The 22,771-nt window shown below is 41.8% G+C and overlaps 1 protein-coding gene across 1 annotated transcript in view; it reads left to right on the top strand.

The window, feature by feature from the left end:
• Positions 1-5,142: 5,142 nt before the first annotated feature.
• RPS6KA2 (ribosomal protein S6 kinase A2) overlaps positions 5,143-22,771 on the top strand; it is a 278,994-nt gene continuing 261,365 nt past the window's right edge. The window contains exon 1 of the mRNA XM_090042839.1: positions 5,143-5,466. Within this exon, the coding sequence (XP_089898965.1) occupies positions 5,368-5,466 (99 nt within the window). The 5' untranslated portion in view covers positions 5,143-5,367. The remainder of the gene's footprint in view (positions 5,467-22,771) is intronic.

Raw genomic sequence — 22,771 nt, 5'->3', positions numbered from 1 at the left:
ACACATAAACCAGTTTAAGTGATCAGAAACTGGTTTAAACCTGTAACAGAACATACATTCAGAGCACATAAACCAGTTTGAAAATGGCTGAAGCTGGTTTGATATAAGCCTAGTTGAATGTAGTATCAGACTTAACTGATTTGATTTATGCAATGTCTGTCCCAGACCCCTTGTTGGTTTAAGTTAAACCAGACACCTCCAGCATCCCAGCATGCTCTCTGGGCTGTACAGAGATTCTCTGCTCCACATCAGGGCTGGCCCCTCCCCTCTGCCCCCTGGCTACAGCTCCAGAAGAAACTGCAGGCTGCTCCCCCTCTTCCCCCTCACCACTCACTGCTAAGCAGGAATTCCCCTCTCCCCTCTGCTTTGCTGAGAGGTGTCTATATATTAGCTAGCAGACCACATGCTGGCTATGGTCTGTGCTGTGGCAGATGGGACAAAGAATCAACAGGTAGCTGGTAATGTCCATCTGTTTTCTTAATAAGGTGATAAACACTGTTATCAATTCCCTGCCTGGCCAAGCTCCCCCCCAGCTCAGTACTGTGGAAGGGAAAGGAGGGCTGTTCTAGTGGCCCCCAGCTTCTAGCATGAGCCACTGCAGGCATGTGCCTGCATGTCTGGGATGTCTGTGCGGTTACAACCTAATTTAGCCTATCCAGGTTAGACTAACTTGCAAAGATTGATTCAATTCAGGCTCAGGCTTTTTGAATGTCTTTCCCTAGCCCTACAGTTCTGCTTTCATTTTTTAACCTTATCCTCATTATTTTTTCCTGTCCCTAACCCTTGTGCAATTGTTAGTGTTTAAACGTAGCCTCATACATGTCCATATTTTTCTGTTCAGCTGGTGAAATTACCCTTATAATACTCCATCACAACCTGTAAGAATCATTCTGGGTATGTAATGGATGACACAAATTATTCCATGTACTCTGTTGGGGCATGTTTCTGCGCCCCAGTGGACCTCTTTTTAGGCTAGTCTGGCTCTGTATAGAAGTGGGAGTGTAGCAGCTAGTAACTAGTCTTTATATGGAAACCCTTAATTTATTTTCTTTCTCTAGAGCCTTTTTATTTTTCCTATACATTTTTTGAGAAGGGACAATCATAACTGAATGCATAATTCAAGGTAAGGGAATGTCATCATTTTATATGCTTTCAGTATTATTCTGACACAATTTTAATGCAGCTCAACATCTGATTTGCTTTTTAATTATTCACCTTGATATTTTTCATTGTGTTGGCCTGCCCAATGGTATCTGGGGACTTACCCATTGATAAGTCCCTTGGATTCATGGCCAATAATAAAATCTTTCTTGTTCTAAAAGGAATATGTTTGGGATGGTAAAACTGGTATTATATAAAGCATGTAACATCTTTCTGTGATTATCTCTTGCTTTGCTAAAATAGTAGAACCACTGTAGCTTTATACAGTGATTTAAGATGCACATACCAGTATTTCAAAGCCAGTAGGGACCATCATGGTCATGGGGTTAGACCTGTAGCATAACGTAGGGCATCGAATTTCTCCCAGTAATTCTTGCCTCAAACTTAAACCTTGCAGTTGAGGCATAAGTCTCAGACTTGTGTATACTTTCTTTTAAATAATTAGCCTTGTTTCTTTGTCTCTAGTGGTTTGTGTGACACCTGCCACTGACATAATTTTAGGATCTACTTTACCATACATTGTTTTAATTCCTGAATGTAAGAATCCAAATCTGTATCCATAGGCCCCTGTGGCTTGACTTTTACTAACCTGGATAAACTGTTCCATCTACAACAACAGGAAGGGTCATGCTATTCTTGGTAGTAAGCAAGATTATTAGGAATTTCCCAAGCAATTTGCATCAACAAACATCCATTCTACCTCTGAGTTTCCTTTCTAACTTTCTGTTTTGGGGTTGAGTCCCAGATCCCATTACATTTTAATCTTGACCTTGCCCCTGTTAAAATGAATGAAGTTTACCATTTAACTTAAAGAGAGCAGGGTCATTTCATTTTTCTTTTTTACTGCATGTTACAGCAATTACTGTCCTAGTTTAGAAACCGTAAGTCAGAATAAAAAACAAATAAATATTACTGCTGAGTCTAAGTATGTCATTTGACTCTTCCTCTCCCCCCACTTTGTTTATTCTTGCTTTAAACATAGCCATTTGGTGGATTTCATTTTCATCCAAGGTCCTTGGTAGTGAAATTACTCAGAGGGAAGCTGATAAATAATTTACTGCCATGAATTTCTAAGTGCAATGAATTTTTCACATTGTAGGTGATCTGGTACTTGCATGTTTATAAATATAACAATGAATGTTCCAATTTAATTTAATTTATTTCTTGGCTTGTACCTTTTTATTAGAGTTATTGGGCAAAGTGGATGTTGTCTTGCTTGCTGAAAGTTATGGGCTTGCTGTTCTGAGACCTGAATTTTATTCATTCCTTTTTCTGAATCAAAGTTAAATGCTGTGACTTGGAAGTGAACATAATACTTTTTTAATCTACCATTTCTTTTTTTCTGTGCTTATCCTTTGTGGGGGGTTTTCCTTTGGTTAGTTTCTTGTATTGATCTTTTTATATTTTAATTTTGTTTATTTTAAGTTGATTGTTCAAGCTATTAGTCAGCCAGTGTGCTTTCTACCCTGTGTCTTTGCCCTTATATAGGCAACTGAGTTGAGAGTAGTGCCAGGAATCAGACTCTTCCCTGTCCGCTTCCTTTCAATTTTCTCCCCCTTCTCCCCCACCCCACTAATTTCCTAACTACCTGTTCACAAGCATGTGCAAAGGCATGGGCCAGTTCTCTCTTGGATGAGAGAAAGTAAAGCATCAAAGGATAGTGATTAATTTGATAGTTACAATAAATTGTCAATGCATTTTGAATGTAGGAACATGCTTTAATATTTATTTTGGGGGAAGCCAGGTAAGAAGCATAATTTTCAACATATTAAGAAAGAGCACTTGGTAAGTGACAGTTTGGGTAATCATCTCTGGAGCTGATGGCAGATCAAACCTATTTAATGGCCTTCATTGATGACTGCAACATGCTGTGTTTGTAGATTGCAAAATACAGAATAGAATGGGAAGGCAGTGGCAAAACTCACACCAAAATAGTAATGGCTGTGCTTAATGGTAGGACTGTTCAGGTGCTTTAAGTTTTTTGTACAAGCAGGATAACTTCCTATGCTTTAAGAGCTGGGTAATACTCATTGCCCCTGCATGCAATACAGGAGGGTAGGACCTAAAAAGGTTTTCCTTTGTGTGCTATGGAAAGATACAATAAAGCTTAGCAATTCTACATTTTATGTCTTTTATCTAATTCTTCAAACCCAACATGGTTTATACATTTAAAAAATATATATGTTGACCACAACCTCCTCTCTTCCCCTCTTTCTGCCCCTTGTCACAACATTAGTTCTAAATGTTGTTATCCCTGGGAAGATTTATGCTTCTCCTTGAGTGGTCCAGGATGTGACTTCTTACAGGTATGAGGAATTTCATGGAAATAAGATAAAGAAAAAGGTAAAAAGAGGATTATTTGGCATGCAGCAGAGGTAGAGCAACCAGATGGGGAAAACAGCAGAATAAAGGTCATGGTCTGAAGTGGTTACTTTCGCCCAGGTCTACATAACAGATTTTTGCTGGCACAATTATGTCAGTCAGGGCTATACAGAGGTGTGATCCTTGAGTGACATAACTGCTAGCAAAAACCCTTAGTGTCAGTGCAGCTATAATTACACAACAGCACGTGTGTCTGATAGTATGTTCTGTTGGTAAGGGTGGTTTCAGTTTCCTGTTACAAAGTACAGCTGTGCTGGTAATCGCTTCTCCCCAGTGTTGTACACCAGTACTCCTACACTGAAAGCCCCCCTAGGCTAGCCAGAGCCCAAACTGTGGAGGACCTTGGGTGCATGGCAGTTTGAATTTGTTGTAGAAGATGAAAAGAAGCCAGTGCAGGAAATGGGAAGACAAAAAGAAGAACCTGATCAGAGCAATGGGGAAAATAGATGATTCTCCCAACTTGTTCTGGATTCCACAAGATCCTTAGTAGGGTGCCAAAAGGCAGGGCTGAAGAAGGCTGCAGTCACAAATAGTGGCTAGATAAAAAAAAAAAGTAGAATAAGAGGCTGTAACACTTGCAAGCCAGCACAAAATCAATATATTTCTCTTTAATATGGGCCGACTGTTGTGGTGCAAGTCTTCCAGCCTCTGACAGTCTTCCCCAATGTTGTATTGTCATTGTTCTCTCAGAGCTGGTTCAGGTGACTCAAAATAAGTCATTGGGATTGTTTACTTGCCTTATGAGGACAAGGGGGGAAACCATGTCTTGATGCTCTTCAGCAGTTGTAAAGGAAGGGCAACAAGGACAAATTGACCAAACTGCAAGTGGTGGACACAGAAACATTTTGGATCATCTTGGCATTCAGTTTGTTTTAATAAGAACCTAAAAATCGTGCTGAAAAGCTGTAAGTCTGCATGCTTCTGGTATAATCAGAACCTTAACATTGCTGCTTTGCATATCCTTGGAGAGAAGGATTGTAGCCTCCCATCACAATATGACAATGATACTTCAGAATTATAGACAGCTTTCTAGTTTCAAAGAGCTGTATGAACATGGGCTATTTTCATGTAAAGCCTGTGGATAATCTGTCATCTCTGCCCTGTGCACAAGGGAATATAAAATTTCTGGTTAGGGTAAAAAAAATCTCAGTGTCAGATTTTATAAAAAAGGTATGCCACAAACTAAATCAAGTTTCAAATGCTGCTCTCCTTGTGGTGGGTTTATGGTGTCTCTCTTCCATCCTTTCCCAAGAGAATCTTTTATGAGTGCTTAATTCATCTCTAATCTGGCCAGCATGGTAAAACAGTAGTTATGACTGTCGAAATTCCAGGCTGAAAACAGAAGTGCAGCATGCACTGATTCACAAAATAGGAAACTGAAAAAAGACTAAAGGAGCAAGAGTGCAGGCAATAGGCACATCTAATATTTATCTCCAACCTGCTATGCCTGGGATGTGGGAGCTGTCATCTGCCGGAGCTTATTATGTATGCAGGAAAAGCAGAGTCTGATTGGATGTAGTAGGACCTAAGGCGAGGAAGGGAGGGAGTGGAAAGAGAGTTCAGCTTGCAGCACTGAAATGTAAACAGTGGAAAGCAAGACAGAGTATAAAGCTTTTATGCTCGGAGCCGCAAGCACCGCACTGCCAACCCTGATGGCTATTGCAATACACTTTCTGTGCATTTAGCTGTATAAGACTCGATGAAGAGAAGCAGATACTTATGAGACTCTCTCTTCTGTGGATATAAATAAGGGGCAACTGGGATGCATTAGCTCTCTCTGCCACGGGAGCTCCTTCCTGCTCTGCGCTGGGTTCTGACGGGGCAATGGAAATGAACATGAAGAAGTTCACAGTGCGTAGGTTCTTCTCGGTTTATCTCCGCAAGAAGTCTCGCTCCAAGAGCTCAAGTTTAAGCAGATTTGAGGTAATTTTTTAAAATTAAGTTTGTTATATGCAGCAAATGCTATTCTGTGCTGCTTATGTATGTAGGAGAGGATGCCTGCACTTGCTGACACAATAAGGTGTTAAAGGTGCTCTTTCTCTACAGGTGATGAGGATTACGTTGATACTGCTTTGCTTCAGTGTCACTCAGCACTTTTTTTGACAGTATCCTGTATCTTGCAAAATCTGTTTAATGTGTCACTTAGGCTAATTTTGTCACTGTAGCATGTGAAAAGGAAACCTGCTTCAGGACATCCATGAAGTTGAAAGAAATAGTTGCCGATTCACCTAAATTGGCACAAACAGCACCAAAATCTGTAGCAACCTCTCATCTTACTTGTCCTGCCCCACCCACACATTAAGCTACTTCAGTTTAGGGTTTCCGCTTAATTCAGTTTTCTGCTTTACTTCCTAATTATTCCATACCGGCTAGGAATTGTCCTTGCCTGCCTGCCTAGAGAGTCTCTTTTGTGCCAAGTGTTTTACATTCAGGTTTTCTCTAGTCCATGCGTCCTGGCATTTCCTGGCATTTTTCACTTATTGATAAGGAGTTATTCTTTGGTGGGGTCAGCAGGAGAGACAGGGAAGCAATTTCAAATGAATGCACAATATGAGTTAGCAGTATTGAGAGAGGAAATGCATTTTGAATGAGAAAAAGTATTAATATCCAGGAATATGTGACGGAAGATAGAATCAGATTTTCTGTTTCCTTTCTTTGGCATTGTTCTTGAGCCCTGGCATTTGAGCTGTGAATAGTCGGCATGAAGTGAGATCAGTTGAATAAATGTCAGTTTTATTTATGTCACTCGCTTTATCATTGCAGATAATCTGCAAACCCTGCATTAAAACAAACATATGTGAAGGCCTGATCCTCCTCCTCTCTCTCATTTGTTTTGTGCCTCTGTATTCCCAGTAACATTAGTGGAGTAGTTGCTCTTGGGGTTTTCTGTTGTTCTTGTTTTGTTTAGTTTTTTTCCTCCAGTGTACCTCAGAGGAGGACCAAGCTTATAATAGGAGAATGCAATTCATTCCCTTAGTGTCGTACCTTGGGTGTCAGGGAATGGAACATAAAGTTCATCATCTGTCATTGCTTAAGCAGGGCACAGATAAAGATTTCAATTCAAATAATAATAAAACATCTATCCCTTGCTATTGCTTGCCTAGCTTATTTCACCCACTCTTAGCCATTTACACAATAGAAAACCATGAACAAACTAATGTTGGTATCAACTGATGAACTACGTGAATCCAATACTCTGCCAACTCCCCTGCCTTCCCCAGCTGTGTGCCCAAATTTTGGCAGGCCTAATGAAAATAGACACACCATGGAATATATCAAATTCATGCTCCTTCAGAGCAAATGCAGTGTTGGTCCAGAGCTGTGGATCTTACACTACAGTTTTCTACTCTAAGGACAAACAAGTGCATCTTGACTGATCATAAGTGCCAGGGTCAAGCAGGAAAGGTGATTTCTGAGGTAACAGTCCCACCAGGGACATTGCCATGGGTTTATAGGGAACAGTTTCTATTCCACTAATGACCTAGTTTGCTGCACAGTCTGACTCTGACCAGCACAACTCTAAATTTACAACAGCTCAAACACATTTTTTTTTTTAAAAAGGCTTTAAAATTCCTTTCAGCCATAGCTATTACATTATATCGACTGGATTCCTCTTTAGATCCCTGTCGGTAGGATGTCGTCTTCAAATGGTTTTGTTTATCAAATTTAAAATGATCTTGTTTGTGAAGCGGCTCAAAAGATACGTTACAACCCATCTAAGTTTGGAGTATTACATCTATTCTCCCTCTCCCCCCCTTTCTTTACTTGGCAGCAATAACCCACTTTATGCAAAGTGACTCAGTATTATAATGCAACAGGGAATAGGGGTTATTCCAACCAGGAAGAAAAAATGATTCATAAAATCTGTTCTGCTATTTAAGCGTGAAAATCATCAGAGATGTTCCTATTTAGAGGAAAAACCAAACTTGAGCACCAAGCACCTCTGTGAATGTGCCTCCTTTAGTCCTTCTGTATGTAAATTTGTAATTGTGAGCAAATTAGCATGCATCAACCAAATTTTAAGTGTAAAGAAGCCTTCTCAGTCACCAGATATCTAGACACAGGAATGTTCCTCCTTCAGACAGGTAGACATTTTATAAAGAAAGACAGTACTAAGTCAGTGCATGGAAATTACCATGAGCAAAAATATAAAATTAGGGGAAAGAATTTAGAGAAAAATGCACACAACAGCATTCTGCTTACTGGATTGCAGTTAAGGCACCTAGTTCTCCACCCTCCCACCAGATACTTTTATCTCCAACTAATTTATACTTTTAAACTACAGCAGATAGATAGATTAAGATTAAAATAACATCCGGTCTATTAACTAAGGTTTTATTGATCATTTTATCCACCCATTATTCTTGTGCTGCTGTTCCTTTGTTTAAGCCTAGCTGTATGAGATTTGTAGCTCTACAGATCAGAGGTATAGATGCAGAAAATGACTTTGCAAGTCATAGCCTGAAACTTGACCTTTACTTAATGAACTCAGTTCACCAAAATCACTTTAGCTGAGAGAGAACAAATAGGATAATGATTTGGATGTTGGATTGTACACTCCAGGATGAGTTTAGATAATGAGGACCAACTTTATTATAAATAACAACATGCATTGTGTGTGTGTGTGTGGAGGGGGGGGTTGGTTTCTTTGTTTATTTTCATTGTATCAAACATGCATGCTTTGTATAATTCTGAAGAAACCTGGGTGAAATTTAAAATTGTCTGCATGTTCAGTTTTGAAGCTTATTATTTTTCAATATACTGGACTTCATATATAAGATGTTTTGGGATGTAATGTTTTAATCATAGAGAGAGAATTTTTGCCATTGTACATGTGCACACAGTTCTTATTGAAATCCACTGAAAATCCATTGAAGATGATGGGAATTGCATGTGTGTATCTGAGAGCAGAGTTTTGTTTATAGTTCTGACTGAGTGTCAAAGAGCATAAATGGAAAACCATCAGGAGAAAGTGCGCACATATCATATCTGCTAAAGACTTTGAGCCTCAACGGAATGTGTCTTACAGCAGGGATGAATAGCCCTTGGTTTATAAATAAAAAGTTAAATATGCCATTCTACTAAAACAAACGAGGAAAGAGCTTGACAAGCAAAGAATTTAATTATAATATTTACTCCAATGATGGAGGAGCCCTTCTCATCTTTAAACATTGCTGAAGAAAATGGAAAAACTAAAATTTCTTTTCCAGGAAAGAGCAAATAATCACGATCTTCCTTTTGAGTTTGAAACTCTACCTTTCATCCTTAATAATGCGTACCTGTCTTGATTTGTGGTTTGTAGTCTATTTAGAGCCCTATACCCCAGTCTGAATCCATAATTGTGAAAACATAAGTACATCCTGAAACCAAAACCCTATCAGGGTTGGCACTTGTAATGTTTATATGACTGCCAAACCACACTTTGTACCCTAATGTACAGTCTTTTGGCCCAATTCCGCACTGTCTAGAACCTTGCTTAACCATGCAGAGTATTGCCAAATAAGAACACTAGCTTCTTCCATTCCTTTTGCAATGGCTTGAAGAAGGGATGTATGCCTGGATAGCGATATTAAAGATGTAGTGTGCCCATGCTGAATCTCACTGGCCATGTCTGCAAGTAAATTTACCATGCCTGGGCACGATGCCCTTCAGTGTGCTGCACAGCTTCGTGCAAGGTCTTCCTAAGCTGGAAGCAATATAGCTGTAGTGTAAGAGTGAAATTGTGTTACAATTAAACCAAACTGGGCACGTCCAGAGGAGCGTAGCTGTGCAGTACGTAGCAAACATGTCTGCAGCGCCACGTATCACACAGTTGGTTGTTCTCTGTGTTGCAAGGGTGCACTGCCTGTGCGCATGCTGCTCTGCTTTTTTTTTCCATGGTTTTTTTTTTTTGCCACTGGATATCCAGGAATCAAAAAAAACCATGGAAAAAAGAAGCGGAGCAGTGCACACATGGGCAGTGTGTGCTGCTGAAAAGCAGAGCCTGGCTGCCTGTAGCCATGCTGTGGCTGCCAGCCAGGCTCCACCTGGCAGGATTGCCACTACTGCACCGAAGACTGGGAGGCACTACTACACCCAAGACTGCTAAGGCTCAGTGCTGGCCCCAGCCTCCCCTACCACCCCTGGGGTAACTTGCCAAGTGCCAAAGTGTGCATGGTATAGGCATTCCCCAGGGACAAGTAGCTGTGGTGCAAGGTACACCACTGTTACTTGTCCCTGGGGAACCAAATGTCTGTACTTATCTGGACGCAGCTACTAAGGGCATTTAAAATACAAATCTCCATGTGCTAAATCTCACTGACTTATGCTAGGTGCCCTCTGAGTGTCTCAAAGTTACGCCGCTTTAGGTGAGAGCTAACTCTGGGCTGGGCTACCTAGCTCATGCTGGGGTAAATTTAGTCTGCTCCACAGAGGTCAAATGAGCAATTTACAGTCCTCCAGCATCCCAAGGTACACCTCTTCCAGTGCCTCTCCCTATCTAGAGCTGGAACAGAGCCCAGATGTTCTGGCCATGCCACTGCTTGCCAGCCCTCTAGTAGCAAATCAGAGCTGTGCAGGCAAGACACAGTTTTAACCCTTAACGTGCAAACACTCACATCACGTTCTAACTTTAACACTACTTAGACCATACTAAAACTGTGGAATGTGAAGTGTAACATGTGAATTCACCCTAACTAGGATGGTGGGAGCGGGGATAACTGGGGCAGAAACTCTGGACTCTGCCTTTGGAGGGGGTACACAATGATAGCCAGACCAATGCCAGGTGTGAAGCTACCAGCACTGCCCTGTGTGTGACCACTGCCCAGGATGTGTAACCGCCATGCTGTCTCTCTGCCATGCAGTCTTGTCCATGCAGTGGCATAGCCAGCCTGACTGGGGGAGAAGAGGGAGGGCAAGGTATTTGGCAGTGTTACTCAGCAGTGCTATTGGGCCCATCTGAAATGCCACATGGGTACTGTTACACTTCATCCAGTATAGGAAGGTGTCTGTATGGAACAGTGCATCAAGTTTATTATGTAGACACAGCCACAACTTCTCTGTGTCTGTGGCATGGAAGAGAATGGAAAAAGACTGATCTTATCTGTTAGGAGTACTGAGTGAATCAGGACAACTCCTGGGTGAGACAGCCCTAGCTGACAGTTTTGTAGAGCTGTTGTCTGGGTAATCGCCTACTCTTTTAGAGTGATGAAGGGAAGAGAAGGTTTACATCAGCCATGTATTCTCCTACCCCCATTTGAACATTACAAATATTATGGCCCCTTTACTGCCTCCCCAGTTGGCCCAATCAGCAGAAAGATTCTCCTTTGGTATCTTTCTACTGTAGGAATTTGATTAAATTTGATGGGCCTGAGCCTGGGCAAGGGGAAAAGATAAATTGGGATGGCTGTGTACGGGGTGGGACCCAACAGAAATGAGGGCTTTGCCTTCCAAGCAGCTATGCTAGTCCAAACTGTAATCTGGGCCTAGAGTGCTAAGTAAGCAATTTTCTGATAAAACAGCTTTTTGGTGGAAAATACTGTTTTTTATGGTAAGCAGAACCTTGCCATTCCAACAGAACTTTCACTGGAAATGGCTCTCAGGTCCCTGATGGCATGGATGGGGAAACAAAAGGCACCCCCTGAAGTGCCAAAGGCTCACCTGGGACGTGGAAGACCTCTGTTGAAGTTTTTGCTCTTCCTGGCTCACATCAGGAATGTGACTCTTGCATTTCTGAGTAAACCCAAAATTCCAGGACAGCAGTGCATGTCCTGTGCATGTCCTATACGTTATGTGAGTTTTAACTTCAAAAGATCTGTTTTATCCTAGTTCCAAGGTGGGAAAAGCTTTGAAATCTTTAAAAACTTCATCACACAAGAAACCATTTTCTACACAGCTGTCTTCCTAATAGTCCCATTCTAAATTGTGTCTCAATACTTCCAGGATTTGCTGGATGACTGTAGCTTCAGGTTACATGAAAGTAGAGAACTAATAGACCATTCAGCCCACCTCTGTCCAGGATTCAGCCTACTATAAAGGAGAGCTGAGAGTGGGAGATGCAGTTTAATCGACCTATATTAGGTGTTGCTTATATTACCAATACTCAATATCCTTGCACTACCATCATTCTTTGCTTTGGTGAAGGATATTTTCTCTTCTGGCACTCCTAATTTACGTTACGTCTGTCATAACAAAGCATCATAGAACTAATGCCCAATCTTTTGAGTTGTTTTTTATGTGACTTGCTAACCATGTTTCCAGTTCTTTGTGCCATTTCATAAATCCAGTTTGATACTTTATACTTTTTTGTGTCATAGTAAGTAGATACTCTGAGCTGTCTGACACTTTTGGAATATTAGTTGTAGGGTAACATTTGGGAGTTTTAGAGAGAATGGTGGCAAGGTTAGAGTTTTAGAGAGAATTGTGGCTTTTCCAGGGGTGGCTGTGAAGCCCCTGGAGTCCCTGCAGCCCCCACTTCGTGGACAGTCACCCATCTAGACATCTGCCTGCCTTGATGTTAGTTATTTTAATGAGGGAGGCTGTCCCAGGGCTTCCTAAATTGTTCTTCCAAATGAACATCAGGTGCATATGGTCTCTGCCTCATGGGTTAATTGCAAGTCTCCATTTGTTCTCTACACCATGCCCCATGCCTCGCAGATGTCATCCTCAAAGATGTTTTCTAATATTTAAGCCCCCTTCTGGGGTTTCTGGACCCTTTCTGCTGCCACACTCTCAGCCTCGCACTAAGCTCTGGACCCTTTCAGGTCCTCCTGGGAACCTTCTCCCTAACCTCCAGACTGTTTTTAGTGTTATCTCCAAACTGGCCTTGCGGAGCTGCAGCCATCCTGCTGAGGTGGTGTTTTCTCAGCAGGTTCCCAGATGTTACTGCTAGCTACCTTCAGGGCCTGGATTTATACTGGCTGGCTCCCTGGGTCAGCTGAACCCCCAGTTAGCCCAGCCCACACTTGCTAGCAGTTTGACAGGCTGCTTGGCCTCTAAGTGTCAGGCACCCCAAGTGCCCTGCCACAGCAATATAGTTACTGAGCCTATGCAAGTACCCAGATATTAATTTATAAACAGTAAAACAAGAGGTTTATAAGAGAAGTTTCCTTGAAGGATATTTTCTTGCTGAAATCATCCAGCCTGGAACAGATGAATTATTTAAAATGCAACATATCATTTTTTATGAAAATGTTCCTAGATTAGCCTTTCCATTTAGTCCAGGTTTCCATCTCTCCTTGTATTTTTAAAGTAGTGTTCAACATCCTTTTCCTTTTCGGGGATAACATTGTCCATTGTGGTAGTTGGAACACACTTGTGGAAGATAGTCAAATATGCAAATAGTGTTTAAGACACCAACTCCAATAACTTTCAAAGGAAATTGGATACTTAATTACGCTTTGTACTTCTGATAACTTCCCCTGTATGTCTTCTGTACAAACCTGTTCTTTACAAAAATCTGTATCCCATCCTCGAGCTCAGTTCCAAGGCACTATTATATTTATTAACAGACTTTTACCAGTTTTTGGTTGACCTTTGGGCATATTTCTTTGTCCAGCAGGCTTATGTTAGAGGAACCTTAAGGAAAATGGCTAATGGGTGCTTAGATGTTCTCTTATACAGTGTGCCAGAATCACTATTTTGGATTCCCTTGGGAAATTCTGTTTCGCTTGTCCTCCAGTATTGTTCTGTATCAGTAATATGTCCTACTTAGTTGTAGTGTTGTAGCTGGATTGGTCCAGGTAAAAAGCAGAAGCTCAATTTGTTTAGTGTCTCTTATTGAACCAACTTTATGGTTAGGGGAGCTGTTAGATATTACACAAGCTTTCAGGTACAGAATGCTTTTCATCAACCATCCTGGCATAACATAAAGGAGAGCTGACAGCAGGAAATGCAGTTTAATTGGTCAACTTCAGATGCTCCTTCCGCAGCCAACACCAAGTATTATTATGCTTCAATTATTCTTTGCTCTGAAGAGCACTTTTTTGTTTGGACAGTTGGACCTGAAGGAAGGAATTTTGTACCCGAAGACTTGTCTAACACCTAACCTCGCCTTTGATCCTTTGACTGTAAAGTTAATCCAATAAAAGTTATATTGTCAAAGAAATCAGTCTTCCTGCTTTTTGTCAGTCTCCTTTTGCAGAGTTTGCTCTTTGAGGACAACCTGTCTTGTTTCTCAAGAGAAATCCTCAAGTCTAGCATCACCCATCTTCCCTTGTCTGTGGATGACCTATTCATGACAGGCATGAAGAGGTTCTACTATTTTTACACAGATTGTTTTTGGAGCCATGAAGGCTGGAAGACAGGAGATGCATGTTTCAGTTGCAGCCCTGCGACTAATTTTGTTGTGTGGCTTGGGGCAGGTCAGATCTCCTCTTTGGTTTCTCCGGTTATGAAATAGAGGATGATACCAATGAAGTCTTTCCTATATTGCTTTCTATCTATAACTATTATTACTTGATGAGGAGAGAGGTGGCTGATGCACTTCTCCAGCTTCCCCTTCTCCACATATGCGGCTCACCTTGCTGTGCATTGTGAGTTGAGGAATTCTTTAGCCCTCCCAGCTCTTCCCATCTGAACCACTCATAAGTTATAGCCCAAACAGATAGGTAGAATCTCATGTGCCAGCTTCTCCTGCATCTCCTTTCCCCATAAACATGAGAGTAAGTCCTGAAATATGAGAAAAGAGAGGTCACAGGCAAGTGTAAAGAATCTGGGTAAGATCCTGCTCATTGAAAGAGTCAGAGAGCTGGAGGGAAGAGAAGACTTACATCCACCACTTGTGCTCTACCCCCATTTGAAGACTGTAAATATTATGGCTTCTTTATTGTCTCCCCAATTGGAATCCTTCTATCAATAATAGCCACTTGTCTGAGAAGAAGCTCTTCTTCCTTTGTGGAGTCCTAGTCCTTTATGAAAGCTAGCTGTGTTTTCAAAGGTCTCCCTCTTCCGGAACAAACAATGCATGTTTCTTTTGTGTATATGTTTCTTTCCCTTCAACTTTCTAAACATTTGCCTAATGTCTTGAGGCAGGCAAGGTTCTTTGAGTAGATGTGATATCTTTTATTAGACCAACTGAGTAGGTGGAAAAAAGTTCTTAGCAAGCTTTGGGGCGCAATCACCCTTCATCGGCATAGGGCGTCTCTGCTGGTCTGAAGGAACAAGAGAAGCTAAAAGTATGACAGGCTGACAGTGAGACTGTAAATAGATGGAACTTTGGAAAACAAAAGGTAGAGCAGGGAAGGGAAGGGGGAAAAATGAGGAGGGAAAAAGCCAAAGATGAGTAAGGAAGACTCTACAGTAGTAGATTTTAATGGTAGAAAAAAGTGAATTGCTGGATTAGGAAGACAAAGGGCAGAAAAGGAGGGGATGAGAGGGGAGGAAAGTGGGGCGGGGGGGAAGAAAAGTGTAAGAGGTCAGGTCTGGCAGGTACCTGCCTGTGTCCTTATACCAACACAGCTACAATAAAAAACCCAGCCTAAAGTCTTGAGGCATTATTGTCTCGTCTTGACTACACAGACTGCTTTGAAGTCTGAGAGTAGTTGTGCCAGTGTAAAGGTGCTCAGAAGCCAGAGGATGGAGGAGCTGTAGCCTGTGGATAGCTAATCCCCTGCTGAGTACTGTGTTTTTAAGCTGGGATCAGGGTCATGTAACTGAGAAGGGATTGGCAGCTCCAAACCACACCAGGCAGCTTGTATGTAGCATAGAAAGAGTGTGCCACAGATCCAAGTTCTGTGCATCTGTTTAATATTAATAGAATTTCTCTGCCTCCACCTGGTCCGTTGTGAAAGGATTGATTTCCTTGTGTGCATGTTTTGCACACAAGAAAGTTCCTCAAAAAATTAAACAAACACACAAACAAACCCCACAAACAACCCAAAACTTAAAACAGTAATAGGAAATACATGTAGATGTATTCATAAGATATTTAAAAAACAAGGATATGGACGCTATTTGTTTGTTTGACAAGAGCTGAGTTTTGATGTTGTATTGCTTCAGCAGGAGTTTGGTGCTGTTTTAAAGATCTGCAGTACTGGAAAGAAGGCAGCTTTTTTTGCCCTGCTTTTAGGTTCAGGACTTGTTGTGTCATCAGCTCTTAGGAGGTCTGGCTTTGCTTACTGGAGAGCTAAGTATTGGGAAATGGATAAGCAAGCATTTATTTGTATATGGAATTGGTACTACAACATAACTACATTTCTCATGCTGAAAAGTCTCAGAGATGGCTTCATCAGCTCTCAGAGGGAGGGCTGGGGCAGCTATTACTTTGGAAGTGTGGAAGGTGCCAAGAACAAAAAACTTTTCCCTGTGTAGGCTTAGTAAAGACCATTGTCATCTATTGCATCATAATCATCTATTTATATTATATCTTTTGTTGTAGTTGCAGGCACCTAAATTTATGCAAGTGGCTTTATAATCTGTCTCCATATGCACAACTACAGTTATCGGTCCAGTCATATGACTTCAATACATGATGTGCAACTGCCTAGGTCTATTTGCAAAGATATGGCTTTTAACAATGTGTGTGTGTGTGTGTGCGCACACACGCGCGCGAGCGTACATGCATGCCTGTCTATATAGATGAGAGAGAGATCAACCAATCATATCTATATCTAGATAGATCTAAATCTCTCTCCTGTTTGTGTGAGTAGGGGAGGCAAGGATTTTTATGGTATCTTTTATTGGACGAACTGTATAGTTGGGAAAGCTGTTGAACAAGCTTTTTACCATCAAGTATTTTGGCCTCTATACCTTCCTTACCCTCAAGCATGAAGGTAAGTCCTGAGCTACAAGAAGAGAGGTCACAGGCAAGTGTAAGGAATCAAGATAACCTCCTGCACATCGAGAGATTTTCTTTCTCTCTGTTTGTGTGTGTGTGTGTGTGTGTGTGTGTGTGTGTGTATTAGGAGAGAGAGAGATAAATATATAGGTATATAGATGCACACATTCGTTCTCTCAATTTAATGCGCTGCATATTTGCTTGTATTGTGGGATGTGAAACAACTGGAAACATGCTGGCAGTTCAGTCATGTATGTAAGGAATAGTTCAGCAATGGTGGACTTAGAGGCAAGACAGCATTTTTTAACAATGAAAAGATACTTAAGAAGGCTCCAATGCATGATGCATTCTCTTCCCCGCTCCCCACCCTCCGTCTCTACTGATATTTCCAGGCTTTGTGTTGTGTTGGGAAGGGAGAGCAGGGGAAGCTAGGGGATGCTATTATAATCCCAGTTAATGAAAGATTAATAGTTTGGCTAAGTGACAGCTATTTTATGAAGCTTAAATAAATGAGCATGGCAATTTATAAGTAGATAGAGGGAACACCGACAGTTTGTTTGGCAGAATTTCCCTTTAGTCAGGTGAGCCGATCAGATATGAAAGTAGGATTGAGCATATAAAACAGTAAAAAATCATGCAGAGCCAGCTCTGCATTGCAGCCTGAATGGGTAAGCAGGGTTATAATTGTGGCTGTATTGGAATTAAGCAGTAAAAACCCACCAGAAAGAGTATGTGTAAAATATGACATAATCCTGTACATACCTATTATCGGTCAGGATGTAAAGCAAGAACCTACACATTTTCAGCCATCTTGCCAGTAACTTTGAATCTTATTGTAAGTCAGCACATCTGTACTTGAAGGGAATTATTCCTCTTCATGCTACAGCCGACTTTATAATAGATATGATTGGCTTTATTCAGTAATTCACTATAGTTGGAGTCCTACAGGAGGATTCTAAAGATTGTATGGAAAAAAAATAAGCATGGCTCTATCTCTCAACATCTTGTTAAGTCATTACTTTACAAAGGTAGTTCATCGCTCCTAACTTTCTTTCATTCCCAAAAGTGCTGCCTTTCAGGCAAGCTCATTACCTTTGTGATTTACTGCAGAACACTGAAGATTGGTGCCCTGAGCCAGGATTGCTGCAAGTGCATATGGGTATCGGAAATGAGTATGTTTGCTCTTGTTATGCGCTAAATTTTATTTATTCAGCTTGAGAGTGAAGATAAGCATAAAGTAGATTTGTTTTTTTTGTGGTTTGTTTTTTTGTTGCTTAGACTTGGTGAAGAATGGGTGTATGTTTTAGAAAAGAGATGATCAATCTTTGTGTGTGCCTGTTTGGAACTTTGTCTCACATTATTTAGAGTTGATTAGGGATAAGACTACTGTAACTGTAACAATGTAAGTAGAGCTCCAGAGAAATTATTCTAAAAATATTGAATGCAATAGAGACTACACAGAGCATTTGTATAGAGCAGGGGTGCTCAACCTCTGGCCCACAGGCCAAATCCAGCCTGCAGATCCATGACATCTGGTCTGCATGGACATGGGTTGGAAAAGATTAGCAGCTGGGGAGCAGCTCCAGTCCTGCGTGGGCCACTGTGGCACAGTAGGATCAGGGCTGGGCACACCCTGTGCATGTCTGCATGGGGCCAGGCTACTCCCTGCCCCCTCCACACATCCAGATAGGGGCCTTTTCAGCCCATGCAATCCCACCCAGATTAGGGCTGGGCTGCTCCCCCCACGCCCCCCCCGGTCAGCTGGGATTTATGGTTTTAAAAATATCCTCTGAGAGGGAAAGGAGAACTCAAATCATCCAGTATTTCACATATATTTAAGATTTGAATTATCTTTTGTGTGGTATGCCAGGACCAGGAGAGCCCTGGAAAAGGTTACTGGCTTGACTGCCTTCCTTGGCATTTGTCAAACTTGACAATCCCAGCAATCAGCACTTTGGCTGGGAATTCTAACAGAGAACTTCACTGGCAGTATGCCAGGACCCCAAATGCTATGTATAATTTGTATGTAAATTTGCAGACATACTGTTAGAAGATCTAAAGGAGGCCTTTTATAATATTTGTTTCCTAGGTAATTTCCCTGACAAACAAGTAGACAAAGTACAATTAATTATTATTGTGTAAGTTCACCAGCAAAAAAAAATCCCTGCAGGTGTTCAGCTTTGTCCTTTTCCTTCAGTTGCAAGTTGAAGGCAGCCAGAGGCCCTTTGTTGTGATGTAGGTGTAGCAGGTTCACCTTTCAGAGCTTGGGTTGAGCCCCAGGCTTGAAATTCTGCTGTTTTGATTGGTGGAGCCCATCCACCAATCAGGAGGCAGCATGAGAAATAAAGTCACGCCCCTTTCCTGGGTGGGGGGGAGAAGAGCTCCCCCAGACCTGATTGAAGACTGAAAACTGTCAGGCCTGGGAGACTTTGGGGACGGAGCCCTGGAGTGTATAAAAGGAGCTACATGCCCGGCGCAAAACAGATGCATCAGGGACAGAGAAGAGAGAAGAGCGGAGCTTAGAAGAGCTGAGGAGAGCTGCTCAGCCTGGTGAAGCAGTAGCCCAGGAAGAGCCCCTGAAGACTTCTATCAGCATGGAGTGGCAGATGGCTTCAGCAGTTAGGCTCTCAGCTTGTCACACAGCATCCAGACCCTGGGAGCTGCGTGAGGCAGCTCGGGTCTGCAACCTCTGGCATGCAGCCAGAGACACAATGCACAGGCTGGTGCATGGAGTAGGATCTTTGGAGCCCCTTGGGCGGCTCAGGTCCTCAACCCCCCAGAACGAGGCTGGGAACTTGGTGCAGGAGGTGCTGCACGGAGAGTGAGAGACCCTGAGAGCCGCTTGAGGTGGCTTGGGTCTACAGTTGCTGGGTCAGGGCAGCAGCTTGGTGCAGACGACGCTACCCAGAAGGTCTGGGAGCAGACCAAGCCCCAGTGCTGCACAGTGCTGTCTGGGCTTCCAACCCCTAGCACAAGGCGAAGTGCCCACTACACACAGTGGTGCATGTGGCCCTAGGCCAGGCTGGCAGCAGCAGAGTCAGTTGGCAGGAAAGCCCAGTGGGGAACAGAGCTCGAGGGGGAGAATGGAAAGCAACCCACCGGGACTGTGGAGTAGTAAGTTACCCTGGAGAAAGGGTCCCCACAGGGGAGGGACCCCCCAGGGTTGTGAAGGGGCAACACGTGGGCCAGTCCTGGGTGATAACGGGGGAGCTTAGGAGTCTTTGGGGTCTCCCACTCCTTTTCTTTCCCTCTACCTCCTTTCCTGTAGTGGTACCTTGGGAGTGGGGCCCCTGCCCTGGAGGGCACCCAGGTAGTCTAAGGGTTGCTTGTTATATTTGTAGACTGTGCCTTATAGTTTATGTAGTGAATGTAGTAGTTTCTATATTAATAGACTCATAAGGTTGCCCGATCAATATCCTTCATTCTGGCTTGTTCTATTGTTCATCTGTATTTTTAAATAATAATTGTGTGCATGTGTGTATGTATCTATGTATATATGTACGTATGCATATGGTATAGGGTTTATTGTTTTGTAAATTTGTACATATATAATCTATGTCCTTACCCTTTAATGGTTTTGTTGTAATAATACATTTGTATATAGTTAAGTAATTGATTGACTGGGCCTGACTCTACTGAGGACAGAAGCAGCTGCTGAACTGTTGTGTCCCTCCACAGCACACTGCCCTCAGTTGGAGAGGGGAGTACAAACCTGTATACACCTGGGCTACATAGGCTACAACTGAACCTCAGCCTCTACACTAGGTGCACCTCCATCCCAGTCAGTTGTCTCTTACACATGGCATCTAGATGTTTGATTCACAGATGTGCAAGACAGCATAAGGTTGTTGCCACCAGATAAATTTTTTAAATCAACAGTGTAAATCTCCCGTACTCTGGGAACTTAATAGCTTACACCAGTGATTCTCAACCAGGGTGTTGGGGTTACTCATGGATGTCACAAGATCTTTTGAAGGGTGCCTTGAGATGTGTCAAGAGAAGCCAGGTGTGAAGAGATAAGCAGGTAAGTGTGGACTTAATTTAATTTTTTGCCTAACCATTCCTTCACCCCACACTGCCTGGCCCTTCTGCAAAGTGCTAAGCACTATATGTTAGTTTTGAGAATTGAGCAGCACCTCATTTAAAAACCTTATGGATGGGTGCTTTAAATCTCTTGCATAGTGCCTCACCTTTTTAGGGGTGCCTCGAGTCTAAAAGGTTTGAGAACCACCGGGTGTGTCTACATGAAACACTTACTGAGCCTAATAACACTGTGCAATAGTGTAACAGTTAAAAACCGTGCTAATAGCCTACTCTGCAGTGTTTTTAGGCTAATGCACAGTAAGCATCACAAAATAGCCATGCACTGGCGCTACTGCACAGTAACTCTAGTTACTGTGCGTTCAGTTAGTATCATTAAGGAAGTACTAAACCAAATGCACAGTAACTAGGGCTCATTAATGAATATGTAGATGAGCCCACTGTTGAGAAACAGTTACTGACTTTGCCCTAAAAAAGTTGCTACATTTCTACTTAGCTGGAAACAGTATTTTCAGATGAAAAGATACTTATGACTTGTTTCCAAGCCATTTAACATAATTAAACCTTAACTTTTTTTGGAATCTTTGTATCCAGATGTGAAATTTTGTGTGCACTTCAGAAACTAATCTTGATTTTAAAAACGTTCCTACATTGAAAACAATCAAGATGGAGTGGAGTGGGGCTGGGAAATAAAATCACTTTTTAGTTCTATTTGGTCTCATTTTCCTCCCCCGGCCCCCACCTAATTTTCATCCTGATGAAACACACAAGACCTCTTAACTGTTGCTGTTGTCCTATTTGCTTGCAAGTGTTGTTTGTAGCACTACTTTTAAGGTATGTATTTTTCCTGGGTGGAGATGAGTTGCTGTTTCATTTGCATCAGGCTTGTGCACCTTTTCTGGTTATGTTTGACTTTGCTTGCTAATTGTTGAAACAGGCATTAACAGAGGTAAATCTTAGTATGCTCCTATTATCATAGTCTGTAATACCCTGGAATCACTCATCGTTATGGAAAGCCCAATGTTCTTAACTGCATTTGCTCAAAATTGTTTAGACTTAATTAAAAATGGATTGAAGAGCCCTCGGAGGAAGAACTTTTCTTTGTTTTGTTTCAAGGGTCAAAAAAACCAAATTGAAATATACTTGTGTAATCTAAGTATTTTCAAGTTCTGCAGAGTTACAAAACTGGAGAGCTTTTTAATGTCTGCCAGTCTTGCAAAACAACACTGTTTTGGGTAGGAAACCTCTTTGCTGAAACATTTTCTTCAGTCTATAAAGAAATTCTGGGAATGTTAAAAGTAAACCATGTATGTAACTTCTGAAGTAGAGGCATTAGGAACCTAAGACAAGTGGAGAGCTTTTCATTCTCATTTGAATTTTGGATGTAAGGGTAGCCTTTCTCTACGACTTGATGAATGACTTCATCTTTAACGCCTGAATATAATAAGGATAAAAACTTCTCAGAGATTAACTCACAGCTGAAAATAGGACAGTTGCATGAGTACAATATTAAATGCAAATTGATCTAAGCAAGAAAGCATCATGATAAATGTTACCAGAGCTGGGAAGTAACTGATGTTTTCGATGAGAAATGCTGCCCTTGCAGAAGTTTTGCAGAGGCAAAAAGAGGAGGAATTGAAGCAACCCTATATTGTTTTTCCCTCTCAAGCTGTACTCACAATACTTTCCACATTTTTTGAATGGATGTGAGAAGCCTGAATGACATTTCATTCAAATAATAACTCTGAAGGCAATGAAAATAATGTGCTAACCAGCAAACCTGTACAACATGGAAGAACAGAGCTTCCCTCCTTCATCCCCCTCCCACAATACCTACAGGGGCTTTGCTCTGTCCAGCCATTCCGCTTCCCTCCTTGGACTGCTGACAGTCTTGGCTTCTCCCTTGGTAGGGTAGAGAAATACAATCTTTGCTTACTTTCCTCTCATCTTTCCTTGGGCTGAAGCACCTTTCCCAGCTAAGAAATCTCATGAAAAGTCCCAAAAGAGACCATGAGTAAATAAGCAGGAGATTCTGAGCTTCTGAAGTACAAGATTTCTTGTAAGGATTGCCAAGCAAAATTCACATGAACTCCTTAAAATTGCCATGGAAAAAGGCTGTCCACTGTCAGACTTTTAAAAAATAATACACACTTCTGCTTTCTAGCTTGCAATTTGCATATCACTTCAGTTCTGTATAATAGTATTCTACCCTCACTCAAAAGTGCCAGGCTACATATAAACATTTTCTTTCCCTGAAGAAGGGCAGTCACAAAAATGATGCTAATATCCAGTTAATCCTCTGGCCTCTGCTCAGAGTGAAAGCATTTTCTCTGGTGCAACATGCATTTCTCACTGTTTCGCTGAGAGAGATGGCTAAGTTGAATCATGAAATTCACTTGCGTAGTAATTGTTGGCAAGAACCATTTTAAATGT

This window comes from Crocodylus siamensis, chromosome 1 (genome assembly GCF_052110815.1).
Source record: "Crocodylus siamensis isolate JL-2025a chromosome 1, ASM5211081v1, whole genome shotgun sequence".
Taxonomy (NCBI): Eukaryota; Metazoa; Chordata; order Crocodylia; family Crocodylidae; genus Crocodylus; species Crocodylus siamensis.
Note: the sequence above shows the minus strand (reverse complement) of the source record. Positions and strands in the feature narration are given on the sequence as shown.